Source organism: Crocuta crocuta, unplaced genomic scaffold (assembly GCF_008692635.1).
Source record: "Crocuta crocuta isolate KB4526 unplaced genomic scaffold, BGI_CrCroc_1.0 scaffold128, whole genome shotgun sequence".
NCBI lineage: Eukaryota > Metazoa > Chordata > Mammalia > Carnivora > Hyaenidae > Crocuta > Crocuta crocuta.
The window spans coordinates 5,419,012-5,434,618 of record NW_027532232.1 but is presented as its reverse complement, the minus strand read 5'-3'; the positions used below and the strand labels follow the sequence as shown (position 1 = coordinate 5,434,618).

The 15,607-nt window shown below is 48.7% G+C and overlaps 1 protein-coding gene across 1 annotated transcript in view; it reads right to left on the bottom strand.

The window, feature by feature from the left end:
• Positions 1–1,137: 1,137 nt before the first annotated feature.
• GIMAP8 (GTPase, IMAP family member 8) overlaps positions 1,138–15,607 on the bottom strand; it is a 33,019-nt gene continuing 18,549 nt past the window's right edge. The window contains 5 exon segments of the mRNA XM_077778051.1: positions 1,138–2,519; positions 2,521–2,615; positions 2,618–3,207; positions 7,330–7,956; positions 9,762–9,807. Coding sequence (XP_077634177.1) covers positions 2,486–2,519; positions 2,521–2,615; positions 2,618–3,207; positions 7,330–7,956; positions 9,762–9,807 — 1,392 coding nt within the window. The 3' untranslated portion in view covers positions 1,138–2,485.

Here is a 15,607-nt window from a genome sequence, read left to right as displayed (position 1 = left end):
TCTCTCTTTCTCTCTCTCTCTCAAAAATAATAAACATTTTTTAAAAATTAAAAAAAAGAACAGAAGAGGAGAGGAGAGGAGGGGGAAGAAAGGAGAGGAAACTTCCATCCTGCTCCAAGGACAGCAGTTAGCTGACAGCCTCCAGCTATGACACTTTCAGGACCCACTTCAGCTTTGAGCCAAAGTCATGCCCTTCCCAGCCAGTCCCTACCCAAAGGCTGCCAGTGTCTGCCCAATGCAGGGTATTATCACTATGAGTTAGTCTTTGCCCTAGAACTCACTATTCGGATGTGCAGCTCTCCCTACCCAAGCAGCGCCTCCCCCCTTTCCTCCCACGTGTCAGCCCTGCATCACAGCGTGAAAGCTCTCTCAGACCTATTCTGCTCCATCTTTATTGTTTTGAGATATTTTTTATGTTTATTTCTTTATTTTAACAGAGACAGGGCGAGCAGGGGAGAGGCAGAAAGAGGGAGAAAGAGAGAATCCCAAGCAGATGTGGGGCTTGAACTCACGAAACCACAAGGTCACGACCTGAGCCGAAACCAAGAGTCAAATGCTTAACTGACTGAATCACCCAGGTGGCCCTCTCTTCCTCATTAGTCTTTAACTGCTGTGGCGTCATCCCCTGTGCCCAGTAAACCTCTGACACTCCTAACTCTCAGCATGTGCCTCTCGGAAGAACCAGCATGGCAGTATAGTTGCGTGTCTCAGGAGTGGTCCTAAAGGAAAGTGGAGATGGGTGTTAGGTCCTTCTCCAGGAGAAAACACCCCATTGCTTAGCCCACTCATCCCCCACCTCATGCAGCTCCAATGTCACCTGGTCAACCTAGGGTGGCATACTGCGGTTTATGCCTTCAAACAGAAGGGAGGCTCTGGGAAGAGGCACAAAATGCCTTCTAGACTTTATTCCTCCCATGCTCCTGGTTCTAATTTATTTCTCCTTGCTCTAGTGAAATGCCCAGAGTGGAAGATTCCTGATCTGGCAGAGCCCTCATGAAGTGACTGTCACCCGCTCTAAGGTCCTCATGCACCCAAGATGCAAAAACCTCACCAGAGTCAAGGTATCAAAACATCTGTATTGCCTCTCCATGGAGGCATGCTCTGCCCCTGAGTCAGGAAAATAGAAATCAGAAGGTGTGAATTTATAGCATAATTCATCTTTATTATTTCACTCAACTGAATATACTTATACATACATTTTCCAGAATTTGTCATATTCAGGGTTATGCAAAGTACAACAGTACTGATGGTGACGGTCCATGCTCTGATCATTGGGTTAATCTTGAAGGCAACTGATAACTTTCCAAAAATAAAAGCATATGGATGACGTCAATCCTGTCCTCAAAGCGTATAAAAAACAGTTAATATTGAAAGCATCTGACTACACCTACCTGGAAGAAGACCCTATGATTCTCATCTCATATATTGCCTGCACCAGGTGGCCCTCAACATAATCTGCTCAGATGACAGAGAACACCACCGTCCTGGAATGGAGAAGCAACTTTAAGTGTGGAGGCCACATGCCACACCAGCCTCAGACTACCTACCCTTGGACTTCCTGATGAGAGACAAAATAAGCCCCTAGTGTGTTCAAGACATTATTATTTGAGTTCTCTGATCTTTACCCCAATTCTTAACCCTGAGGGCTTAAAGGGAGAGAGAGAGAGAGAGAGAGAGAGAGAGAGGTGCAAAGGAATTTTCAACTTTTCTAGAGGCAATCTAGAATTCTACCTAGAATTTTGGAACTTTGCAACATTGTTCTTGGAACAAGAAGATCTTGGCAATTTTATCACATTTTGGATTTTTGTTCTACTCTATTTCACTGTAATGGTTAGCAATAAAATCTTTGGAAACCTCACAGACTCATGTTCATTTCCTAAGGGACAAGAAAGAAGAGTAGACTGGGGCCCACTTTCCACTCAGGCTTGGAATGAAGACAGCACTAAGGAATATCTGCCTCATGAGGAAAGGAATGTGCTGGCCCTGAGTCCTGCCCCAGTGGCAACAAGGCAGCTCAGGGGACCAGCAGGCCTGGCAAGCAGCCCTGGGCACCCGGAAGCCCATGGGATCCAGCTTGTCCACTTGGCCACGCCAGGAGATGGCTGGACACTGCTCATTGTTCTACCCTCCTGGGTCTGGATCCCCTGGTTCTTGGGTATTAGTCTGTATTCTGACCCCAGGCTGGCCTTGGCCTTGGTCACAGTGTCTGTCTTGACTCCAATCTATGTCCACAGGTGAGATGATTCTTGTGACTTAATTTTGACCCTCACTGGCCACCCAATCTCAGGAGCCTTTTTCCAGATTTCCCCACCTAATTTCTCCTTTCTCTTTTCTAATCCCCTGCCCCAGCCTGACGATGTATTCACCTACTAAGCGCTGAAGCAGTGCAAGGTAACCAGCATGTGCCTCTAAAGTCCTCCAAGTCATGGACCCTCCTCCCCTCCCACCAGCCCTATTTCCCACCTGTCTCCAACTGAGGGTGTCTCTAACTTAAAGAGACCCCACGCACATCAGCTACCTATGATATCTTTTAAATTTTTCAGTAGGCTTTTGGGATTATTCTTTTCCAGGAAATTTCTAATGACTTTGCTGACATTGTCCGATTGCCAATTCTCAAATAAGGGTACCCACGCCATCTGTGGCTCTTTACCAGTTCACTGGCCATTGTCAAAAGAACCGTTGCCTGGTTTTCCCTGGCTTGGCCAGTTTCTTTGTTATTAAAACCACACACTCGCCCCTCACACCTCTTAATTATGTTCTTAAGAGCTTTGTTATCTGTTTCCTGGAGGTAATCATTGAGAGTCTCCCCTTCCAAGTCTTCCTTCCGAGTGAACAGCACAATTGTGTACTTCCAAACGTCCTCCCCAAAGATGGTCTCTAGTTTCTTCACTGCCGTTTTGTCCTCCTCAGTGAAGCGTCCCACCTGGAACACCAAGACCAGAACCATGTTCCCTTCCTCACAGAACAAGCAATGTTTGACCTCCTCCAGCAAGATTGGAAGCTCCTTAGTGCTGGCCATCTGGCAGAGCAAGGGACTGTCCACAACCACAACCCTCCGCTCGCCCCACATCCTCCTGTCGCTCTGGGTCTTCTTGGTGTTCAGCTGTGCTCGTAACTGATCAGAGAAGGCATGCCTCCCGAGGATGGTGTTCCCAGTGGCGCTCTTCCCAGTGCCAATGCCCCCCACGAGGACAATGCTCAGCGTCTCTGTCAAAAGGAAAGCAGGAAAGATTCATGACCATGGGCAGGTCCATGTGCAACTTTCAAAGTGATGCCAGATGTCACAGCAGAGGATGCTCAGAGAGCACCATGGCGACCCCCTTACCTAGCAGCTCCATCCCCAAGCATGGTGGGGGGATGGCTTCTTCCTGTCAAGCACCCTGTGAACCCACAAGCACGATTTGGACCACTATCTCTGCCCAGTGCTCACCCATGACATGGCCACTATCCCTATCTCTGAACTTGCTCCCTTTTTCTGGTACCTTCTCTGACTTTCGTGGGTGCCACCGGTTATATGGCCCATCACCTACTCAGATGCATCCAGGCTACACATCTCATCCCTTGGGCTTCTGTTCCTGCTGCAACTATGTCTTCCTATTGCCACCAGTGCTATAACTGCAGCAAAATCTCCTGGATGTATTTGAAAAATCATGCCATAGAACTGACTTTTCATGAAAAAGCAACTACATATCTTATCAACAGATTACTAGTTCCTTGATTCAGATCATGCTACAATTCATGTCTCATTAAAACCACATTAAACTGGGGGCGCCTGGGTGGCTTAGTCGGTTAAGCGTCCGACTTTCGCTTAGGTCATAATCTCGCGGTTCGTGGGTTGGAGCCCCGCGTCGGGCTCTGTGCTGACTGCCAGCTCAGAGCCTGGAGCCTGTTTCAGAGTCTGTGACTGCTTCTCTCTCTGACCCTCTCCTACTCACGTTGTCTCTCTCTCTCTCTCTCCTAGAAATAAATAAAAACATTAAAAAATTAAAAAAAAAAACCACATTAAACTGAATTGTGTCTTTCATCGAGGAGTCCAAAAGCACTTGGTGGCTATAACAGTGAACACACTCCCACTGTTTTGTGCGGCTATGATGGAGAACAGATGTCCCTCTAAATGGAAGGGCAGGTGTACAGAGCCCTTGCAGAATGTGCTACTGGGGGCTCCTTATAACGTTGCACTTGACCTGTGATCTTTCTCTTCCACACTGCCTTTTTCTACAGTTCTCCTCAATTAGGCATTCTTGGCCAAGTTACCAATATCCACCCCGAAATGAAGAGTGAGGGAAGCCTAACCCCTGTGCTGTTTCTTCTAGGGGAAATTCTTGAACTGCTGATCCTGAACCCACCATCTCATAGTGAGGCGTAAAGGCTGAACCTGAGATTAATCGTCCCACACTCCCACATTTGTCAGACTTCGGTCCCTGCTTCCATACCTTCAGAGGGTGGTTCCCAAGAACCTCAGTGATCTGGGCTGTAACCCACCTCCCACATTGTGTAGAGGCATGAACCCTCCATTTCCGTCATTGCTCCAGATTGCTAGGGTGCCCTCTGCAATGTCTTCCAGTTTCCTGCCAGCCAGCCAAACCCTGCCCATTCTCCAAAGCTCATTTCAATCTGGACTTCCTCCATGCAGCCTCTCCTAACTTTCCTGTACATCTTCTTCCAGAGGCTCCCGGCACCTGGCTTTCTATGACAAATATGAAAGGGGTCATTTGAGTCTGTGTTCTTCTCAGGTGAGGATGTTTGCCATGGGACAAATGGGATGAGTCATGCTGGCCTGGAAGAATCTCAGCTTGGGGCAATAGAGCTTGTAGCACAGAGGGCATGGGGACTTCTGCTAAAGGAGCAGGTAGTGTGTTTGGGCTGAGAAACCATCCAGCTGGGCACCCGGGTGGTTCAGTCTGTTGAGCACTTAACTTCAGCTCAAGTCATGATCTCACGGTTTGTTAGTGCTAGCCCCACACTGGGCTCACTGCTGTCAATGAAAACCCCACTTAAGATTTTCTGTCCCCCTCTTTCCACACCTCCCCCCACTTGCAGTCTCTCAAAAATAAACAAACATTAAGAAAAAAACCCATCTAGCACCATGTTAGCATCACCCGTTGTGAGCATTCAGGCCTAATCCTTGTCCTCCTCTCTGTCAAATGACTTCCTCTCTCCAAAAAGAGAAGAGTAAAGAACCAAGAAGTCAAATGGTGCCTGGGTGGCTCAGTCGGTAGAGCATCCAACATCAGCTTAGGTCATGGTGTTGTGGTTCATGCAGTCGAGCTCCACATCGGACTTTTTGCTGTAAGCACAGAGCTCACTTTGGATCTTCTCTCTCCCTCTCGATCTGCCCCTTCCCGCACTCCCACACAAAAATAAATAAATAAACTTAAAAAAACAAGGGTGCCTGGGTACGCTACTTGGGTAAGCATCCAACTTTTAATTTCAGTTTGGGTCATGATCTCAGAATTCCTGGGTACAAGCCCTGCACTGGATTCTGCACTGACAGTGTGGAGCCTGCTTGGGATTCTCAACTCTCCCTCTCTCCCTCTCTGCCCCTCCCCTGCTTGCTCTATCTCTCCCTCCCANCACAAAACCATCTGCGCACACGCGCCCTTGCCCCACCACTTCTCTGGATCCCAGGTCAACACGAGACCTCCACGCTGAGCCAAGGGCAGAGTCCGCATTACGGGACATATTCAGAGTCTGAGGCACCCTGGGCGCTAAGAGTGTGGATGGTCACTTGGCGTCTCAGCCTCCAATTCTGGGAGGTGGAATGAAGGTGGCATTTAAAGATGCCGCTAAAATGCTAGTGACACCACGTCCTTGTTACATTGCCTTGGGAAAGCTCCTACTTTCCCTCAAATCACCTCACACAAGGCTACATCCCATAAAAAGTCACTTACAACCTTTTGAACTGCCCTATGCCTCCCTGTGGTGTGCTAGTTTCTCACCATCACGAGGCAAAATTTGGGGCCACAACAAGTAAGTTCCTGCATCTGGGCATCAGGAGAATTTTAAATCCCTACATCCGCCTTAGTTTACATCTTCCTGGCTAGGTTTACTCATATGTAGATGAGACTAACAATAATACCACCCTCTTCCTAGGGCTGAAATGAGGAAAATACTTTAGGGTTATTAAGAATATATACTTGTAATGAGAATTATACTTATATGCTGGGATGATTGAATTATTTCTATATATCTTTCCAGCACATACTGTCAATGGCAATTATTATCATTATTAAAATGGAAATAATAATAAAAGTAATAATTTGTTTAATAAATAAAATTTTTTAAAATGTTTTATTTATTTCTAGGAGAGAGAGACAGCGTGAGCAGGGGAGGGTCAGAGAAAGAGCAAGACACAGACTGAAACAGGCTCCAGGCTCCGAGCTGGCAGTCAGCACAGAGCCCGACGCGGGGCTCGAACCCACAAACCGCGAGATCATGACCTAAGCGAAAGTCGGAAAGTCGGACGCTTAACCGACTAAGCCACCCAGGCGCCCCTAAAATTTTTATTAAATACTCTAATTTAATAATTATTATTATTTTATTGTCATTATTATTTGGGGGAGTTCTATGGGACAAAGATCTCATGTAGCTTATTCATTGCTGAATATTCTGTGCTTGCACAGAGCTAGCCCAGAAGTAACCTGAGAGTCCATCAATAAAGGGACAGTTGGAGACACCTGGGTGGCTCGGTCAGTTAAGCTACCAACTTCAGTTTAGGTCATGATCTCACAGTTCGTAAGCTTGACCCCTACATCTGGCTCCATGCTGATGGTGCAGAGACTCCTTGGGATTCTCAACTCTCTCCCTCTCTGCCCCTCCCCTGCTTGCTCTATCTCTCCCGCACCTCTCTCTTTCACTTTCTCTCTCTCTCAAAATATATAAATAACCTTAAACAAAAAGAGAACCAAGAAGTCAAGAGAGGGAGAGAGAGGTGGAGTAGGCTTAAGAGAAAGAAAAGAGCAAACCAATGGCCCAGGACTATCTCATCACCAGCGCTGAGTCCTGAGCCCTAAGCCACAGATACACCATGGGGGAAACAAGAGATTGGAAAAAGCTCAACTCCTTCCCTCAACGTCTCCACCATCCCCTTGGAGAGATGGGATAAGGGTCAGGAAAGAAGAATTAAAGATCTAAGGTGTGGACAGCATGCAGGGGGAGGCTCATAACCTTCGGGACATTTGAGAAAGGAGGGAGAAAGAGAAAAGCTCGTCCAGAGCCTGGACCTGTCTCTTTGGTCTTCTCTATGCCCTTCAGAAAACAGAAAGCTCTTGCACACTTCACATCGAGCTGTTGAAAGCGTATATAAAGTGTGTGTGACACGGTATGCACCTTCCTCTCTGAAGACGCACGGCTCGGCCCCGTTCTGATGCACCAGGTCCACGACCTTTTGGAGGAGCTCTTCTACCTGGCACCGCTCCTCCGCCCCTGTCACCCTGTAGTTGAAGGCGCTGTACCGGCCTTTACATTTCTTAATGAGCTGGTAGAGAGCTTCGTTACTGCTTTTCAAGAACATCTCTAGATGCTGGTCCCCCAGATCTTCCTTCCTGGTGAGGAGAACGATCGTGTAGTTAATGAATTTGTCTCCAAAAGTGCTTCGGATGGTCCCCAGCACGGCCTCATCCTTCTTGGTGAAAGAGCCCAGCGGGGTCACCAGCAGGAAGGCATGGGGGCCTTGAAGGACGTGTCCCTGAAGCTCAGCCTGAATGTCCTTTGAAGATGAGATGTCTGGAGTATCAATGATGCAAATTTTCCTCCCTCTCCAGATTCTGCTGTCTGACGCAAACCTCTGGGTCACTGACTCTTCGCTGAATTTGGTCTCAAAGACCCGCTTCCCCAGAAGGCTGTTCCCGGCGGCACTTTTTCCAGCTCCATGCTTCCCCACAAGCAGGATCTTCAGTTCCAACATCGCGGGGCTTGGCTCGCATCCAGTGGCCTGAAGCAGCTTCTCCCCTGGGCCTGTGGGACAAAAGAGCAGATTCAAGGTCTCTTCCTGTGGCCGAATATGCAGATGTGGACAGGTTTTATGATTTCACATCCTTGCCAGATTTTACAGAGAATGGCAGTAATGCTCTGAGCAGCAGGACTGTAGTCCTGGGTCACAAGTCACTCAGCCAATCAACTAAAAGCCACAAAGGAGGCCGTGAATAAATCAGGAGATATGTTACAAGCTCCAAGGTCTCCTAGGAACAGGAAAATTGGGTATGCTTGCCCTTGACTGGTCTTGGTCCTTAGACTTCCTTTCATTTTGCTACCAAAGGTAAGTGCCAGGGGCATGAAGTCCGTGGGCTGATGCAGGACAAGGGAGAATCTGAGTTTAAAACGCCCCTTGGTGGTATATTCATAAAATCTTATACTGCTCAGCAATCAAAACAAAACAAAGCGAATGAAGGAATAAGTGAGGTATTGATATGCAACACGCATAGATCTTCCAAACACGGTCAATGACAGAAGCTAGACATGAAGCCACATGCTATCTGATTCCACTACATGAAGTTCAAGAACAGACAAAATTAACCTATGTGGATAGAAATTCGGATTGCAGCTCCCTTTCGGGGAGAGGCAACAGGGACCGAGGTAAGGTGACAGGAATGCTCCAGATCTTTATGTAGAGGATGGTCACATGTGTGTAGATACAGAAAACGTCCCTGAGCTCTACCCTTAAGGTCTGTGCATTTCACTCTACATTAATTCTACCTCAATACGTGACTGTAGAAACTTGTGTCACAAAACCATCTGCGCACACGCGCCCTTGCCCCACCACTTCTCTGGATCCCAGGTCAACACGAGACCTCCACGCTGAGCCAAGGGCAGAGTCCGCATTACGGGACATATTCAGAGTCTGAGGCACCCTGGGCGCTAAGAGTGTGGATGGTCACTTGGTGTCTGTGCAGAGACTGTTTGGGATTCTCTCTCCTTCTCTGCCCCTTCTGTGCTCTCTCACTCTCTCTCTCAAAATAAACTTCAAAATTTTAAAAGAGCCTGATTTTTTAAAAGAATAATAAATAAAAAAGAAAGGAAAGGAGGGAGGAAGGAAGGGATGATTGAATTAGGCATGTATGCCCGTTCTGGGGACAAAATTGTATCTACTAAACAGCACGAGGTAGATCGCTACATCCTGACTTGTGCAGTGTGCAGGTTGGATCATTCATGGCAATCATTACATGGGTACCGAGCTCCATCACTGAGTTCTGTAAATTAGTGTTCTCCATGAAGGTAATCTCTGCTTTCCCAGTAGGAATCAACATTGTATGGTCCTGGATGGAGGCCCAGGGAGATAAGGGTGAGTCAGGAAAGAAGTCACGAAAGACAAGCCCAGCTTTATAACATTTCTGAGAAGGCCAGGGACACCCACTCCATGTCCATGACCTTTGCTGCTACTGTGGCTACTCCCAAGTGTTCGGAGTTTCCTGGGGGACACCAACCAGAGCGAGACCTCCAGAGCACATCTTTGTTCCTCCTTCTCTAATGTTTTCCACTTCATTTTGATGCATAATGTATTCAAAAGAATATAGATATGAACTTAACATTTTTTTAATTTTTAATTTTGCATTTATTTGTGTATTTTGAGAGACAGAGCATGAGAGGGGAGGGACAGAGACAGAGGAATAATCCCAAGCAGGATCCACACTGTCACCACAGAGCTTGATGAAGAGCTCGAACTCACAAACTGTAAGATCATGATCTGAGTGGAAATCAAGAGTCGGACGTCCAACCACCCATCCAGGCAGCCCTGAGCTTAACAGTTTTAAGGATCCTCTTACCATGTGGATTGTCCTCCACCTGCGATGTGTCTTCAGTCACAGGATCCTAGAAAATAGAGGAGAAAATGATGCACAGAGACCAAAAATCTCATCTTTTCACAAAGTAAAGAAATGGAGATACAAGTATATAATTCAGAGTAATTTGATGATTGGGATGTGGTCAAATCAAGGCCATGGTCATATTCCTTGTTGGCTTCTGTAGACCCGTCCATAATGACAGTCGATTCTGAAACCCCATTGTTGCCACCACAACAGCCTTCCCAGAAATATGAAGATGGGTCTTGTTCTTGCTCAGGGGAGCCCCCAAATGCCATCTCACCGAGGCATTGATCCTGAAGTTCTAACTTTCCTTCTCCCTGGTCCCCAGTACTAATGGCAATCCCTTCCAAAGTCTTCCAGAGATTTTTCTGTTCCTGGAGAAAATCCAGAGGCTTAAGGAAAGCTGTGGACTCCCCAGAAAAAGAAACTAGCCCAATGCTGTCTGTGATGTGCATCTGAGGGACCAGGGGAAGAGAGGAGACTGGGAGTCAAGCTCCCCACACATCTCCGGTGCCTTCTCCCTGCACCGCGCCCCCAGTACAGAGATGATGCTTCTTCTGACATGAGAGCCAGGAAAATTGGAACCTTCTCCATCCAGGTGGGCAAATGGAGACAATGGAGGATGGAAAGCCAAACACAGAATTGGTATTCCCTTCCCCTGCCCGACCAAGCCTTAGACTCGCTCCCCAAATTTAAATTGTCATGAAGTCAAAAGAGAAGGTAAAAACAATGATACACCATGCTGCTACTCTTAAAAGTGTCCAATACTTTATTTTAACTTTATCTTTGTTAAATTTCCATGCCAGCCAAGGAAATTTTCCCTCTGCTTTCTTACCCGACCTGACCCCAAAACATTGCTACCTTCCACCATCTCCCTCCCTGGGCCCTTTCCATTCAGCTCTGATTATATTACTTCTTTCGTCTTACACGGCACAACTCAAATTCTTTCATGTTCTTTAAATGCAAAACATTGTTACAATGCAAATGTGTATGAACTAAAAATTAATAATTTTTTAATGTTTATTTATTCTTGAGAGAGACAGAGTGAAAGCAGGGGAGGGGAAGCGAAAAGAGGGAGACCCGGAATCCGATGCAGGCTCCAGGCTCCAAGCTGTCAGCACAGAGCAGGACACAGGGCTCAAACCCACAAACCATGAGGTCATGACCTGAGCTGACTCTAAGCTACCCAAGTGCCCCTAAAAATTAATAATTTTTAAATTCCCAATCCACTACAAAAGGAACAGTGCCTAATTCACATACATCCTTCTATGTTTTTCTAAGTTTATACAAATACACACAAGCATATATTAACACATAAGGGGAACTTGCTAGGCTTTTTGCTCTACAGTCTGCTTAATACTATGTCCTGTACATCTGTACAAATCAGCACATATTGATCAACCCCATTTCTCTAGGAGATGCTATTTACTCCACAGCATGGATAAGGAACATTTAATACTATTGTAACGATTCCTTTATTTTTTAAAGATTTTAGTTTAAGTAATCTCTACACCCAACATGGGGCTTGAATTTAACAACCCCAAGATGAAGAGTCGTGTGTTCTACCGATCAAGCCAGACAATTTCTTTATTGGCAGATCGTAAGCTTATTTCTGGATTTACTATTTCAAAAGGTACAATGATGATAAATATTCTTATACATACATCTTTATATATATGAATGTTTTCATTTCTTGGTAACAGAGTCCTAAAAGTGGAAATCTTGCTCAGTCTCTGGGTTGTTAAAGTCCTTAATGTCTCCGTAACTTATGTGAACCTTATACACGTCAATAATAATAATAACAGTAACAATAATGGCAGCTTTGGGGCGCCTGGGTGGCTCAGTCGGTTGGGTTTCTGACTTTGGCTCAGGTCATGATCCTGCGGTTCATGGGTTCCAGCCCTGTGTTGGGCTCTGTGCTGACAGCTCAGAGCCTGGAGCCAGCTCCTGATTCTGTCTCCATCTCTCTCTGCCCCTCCCCATTTGTGAGCTTTCTCTCCCTCTCGCTCAAGAATAAACATTAAAAAATTAGGGGCGCCTGGGTGGCTTAGTCGGTTAAGCGTCCGACTTTCGCTTAGGTCATGATCTCGCGGTTCGTGGGTTCGAGCCCCGCGTCGGGCTCTGTGCTGACTGCCAGCTCAGAGCCTGGAGCCTGTTTCAGTCTGTGACTCCCTCTCTCTCTGACCCTTCCCTGCTCACGCTGTCTCTCTCTCTCTCATTTCATTTAATCCTCACAGAAATCCCTGAGACACATGGCATTATTTCAGTTTTACCGAAGACAGAAAAATAAGATACTGTGGTCAACAAAACGGTTAGTTCTGTCCCTCAGGAAGTCTGTGGGGAGGCAGCCATTAAAGCATATACACAGCAACCACTTGACTGGCTGATGTCCATGGGGAGGAGGAGCGCCATGAGGGAGAGGAGCGACGTGAGGGGGAGGAGCGCCGTGAGGGGGAGGAGGGCCATGAGGGGGAGGAGCGCCGTGAGAAGGAGGAGCGCCATGAGGGGGAGGAGCGACATGAGGAGGAGGAGCGCCATGAGGTGGAGGAGCGACGTGAGAAGGAGGAGCGCCATGAGGGGGAGGAGCACCATGAGGGGGAGGAGCGACGTGAGGAGGAGGAGCGCCATGAGGAGGAGCGCTGTGAGGGGGAGGAGCATCATGAGGTGGAGGAGCGCCGTGAAGAGGAGGAGCGCCGTGAGGGGGAGGAGCATCATGAGGGAGCAGAGTGCCATGATGGGGAGGAGGGCCGTGAGGAGGAGGAGCGCCGTGAGGGGGAGGAACATCATGAGGGGGAGTAGCGCCATGAGGGGGAGGAGCTCCGTGAGAAGGAGGAGCGCCATGAGGTGGAGGAGCGACGTGAGAAGGAGGAGCGCCATGAGGGGGAGGAGCACCATGAGGGGGAGGAGCACCATGAGGGGGAGGAGCGACGTGAGGAGGAGGAGTGCCGTGAGGAGGAGGAGCGCTGTGAGGAGGAGGAGCATCATGAGGGGGAGGAGCGACGTGAGGAGTTGGAGCGCCGTGAGGGGGAGGAGCATCATGAGGTGGAGGAGTGCCATAGGGGGAGGAGCGCCGTGAGGGGGAGGAGCATCATGAGGGGGAGGAGTGCCATAGGGGGAGGAGCGCCGTGAGGGGGAGGAGCATCATGAGGGAGCGGAGTGCCATGATGGGGAGGAGGGCCGTGAGGAGGAGGAGCGCCGTGAGGGGGAGGAACATCATGAGGGGGAGTAGCGCCATGAGGGGGCGGAGCTCCGTGAGAAGGAGGAGCGCCATGAGGTGGAGGAGCGACGTGAGAAGGAGGAGCGCCATGAGGGGGAGGAGCGACATGAGGAGGAGGAGCACCATGAGGGGGAGGAGCGACGTGAGGAGGAGGAGCGCCGTGAGGAGGAGGAGCGCTGTGAGGAGGAGGAGCATCATGAGGTGGAGGAGCGCCGTGAGGAGGAGGAGCGCCGTGAGGGGGAGGAGCATCATGAGGGGGAGGCGTGCCATAGGGGGAGGAGCGCCGTGAGGGGGAGGAGCATCATGAGGGAGCGGAGTGCCATGATGGGGAGGAGGGCCGTGAGGAGGAGGAGCGCCGTGAGGGGGAGGAACATCATGAGGGGGAGTAGCGCCATGAGGGGGAGGAGCTCCGTGAGAAGGAGGAGCGCCATGAGGGGGAGGAGCGCCATGAGGGGGAGGAGCGACGTGAAGAGGAGGAGCGCCGTGAGGAGGAGGAGCGCTGTGAGGGGGAGGAGCATCATGAGGTGGAGGAGCGCCATAGGGGGAGGAGCGCCGTGAGGGGGAGGAGCATCATGAGGGGGAGGAGCGCCATGATGGGGAGGAGCGCCGTGAGGGAAGGGGGCTGTAGGCGCTCATCCCAGGGACCCGCAGGGAAGACTCTCGGAGGAAGGGAGCTCGAGGAGAGGCAGATGGATACACAAAAGCAGACCTGGAACGGAGTAGGCGGGAGAGGGGAAGGGCCCAGTGGACAAAACCCCGTGTTCGAAGCTCTAGAGCACGCATGTCAAGTCAAGGACCACACAGGGAAGGCCGGTGGGATCAACACATGAAGAGCAAGTTAGAGGGTGCGGGGCCAGCTCAGGTCAGGGATTCCAAACTTGATCTGAAGACCAGCAGACAGCCACTGCAGCATTTTAAACAAGAGGGAGTGGTGCTCCGGCTACACTGCAGAGAGCTCATTCTGTGCTCCTTTATCCTCTCTGCTGAATCCCTGCTCCATATAGCCTTCAGGGGAGAGACAGAGGCTATGCAGGAGAGAGAGAGGGATGTCAGGCCTAGGAGATAAGAGAGTGACAAGTTCTCCTGAGCCTCAAGGTCCTCGTCTATGGAACATCAGTACACTGAGTGGGTATGAAGAGTTGGTCAGTCTGTGGGTCTGGAACTTAGCAGGTGCTCAATAAATATTGCCTTCCTTCAAGTCATTTCCATCCTGTTTGGGCTCAACGCTCATCATTTCTCGAAGATTCACTCTGACCAAAACTGCCCCCACTTTGGATTTTTGCTTGCTTTACAGCCGTGGATACTGTGTTTAAAGACTCGTCTGTACGAGTATTCATTTACTTACCCTGAATCAGGAACTGCTTCGTGTCTCATGCATGAGTCACTCAAACAGAAGCGTGAGGTCCTCAGAGACAAAAGCCTGAATTTTTGTATCCTCCTTTGTTACAAATACATTTTCCATTCAAGTCTAGAAATTAAATAAAATGCCACTGTGGCTGTCCTGTAGGAAATGGATTGAGGAGGGGCGCCTGGGTGGCTCAGTCGGTTGAACATCTGACTTCAGCTCAGGTCATGATCTCCTGGTTCGTGGTTTCGAGCCCCATGTCGGGCTCTGTGCTGACAGCTCAAAGCCTGGAGCCTGTTTCAGATTCTGTGTCTCCCTCTCTCTCTGACCCTCCCCTGCTCATGCTGTCTCTCTCTCTCAGAAATAAATAAAACAATAAAAAATTTTTTTAAAAAGGGGAAATGGATTGAGGAGTAAGGCACAAGAATGGATGAGGGGAAGGTTGTTTGTAAAACAGTACAGGCAAGAATGGAAGCTGGCTTGAACCAGACAGGGGCAGTGGAGATGGAGAGAAGTGCATGAATTCCAGGGATCTATCACAGCAGACCTAATGACTTCTCGAATATCAGCTGCCAGCTAGTAGTAGTAGCAAAGCTGACCTCCGGGTTTAGGTTCAAGGAGCATAATGAGCATCACGACCACTTACCCAGGTGAGAGGAAAACTGAAGTCTCATAGATCTCAGAGGGAAAACCAAAAGTTTTGACCTTGAGAAGCCTGAGATCCTGTAGAAGAGCCAAGTGGAGGTATCAAACGGCAACAGGATTCAGAGGAGAGGCCTAGACTGGAGTGACATATCTGGAAATCATTAGCAATTGATGGAGCTCAAAGCTGGAAGGCAGAGGACTGGGGAAATCTAGAACCACACCCTGAAGATGCCAACTTTTAGAGGCTGTGTGAGGAGAACTCAGCAATCTCTGGAGGAAGCAGAAAGAGTAGGAAGAAAAAACCCAACAAGAGTGTAGCTGTATTGAAGCCAAGGGAAGAAAGGGTCTATTTGTGTGTCCAATACTGTGAGGGAAAAACTTAAGTAAGGACCCAAGCGTATCCATTAACTTGCCAATAAATTTCAAAGCCCAAAAGGTGATACTCAAAGCAACCTACCGTCTGGAGCCTCATCTTTCCAGATCCTGGATACACAGCTCCCAACTAAAGCCTACGTTCCACCACACAATGTGACATTTCACTTCTCTGTGCTTGTCTTCAACCCACTAGCTCTAACCACAAACATCCAGACCTTAAGCATT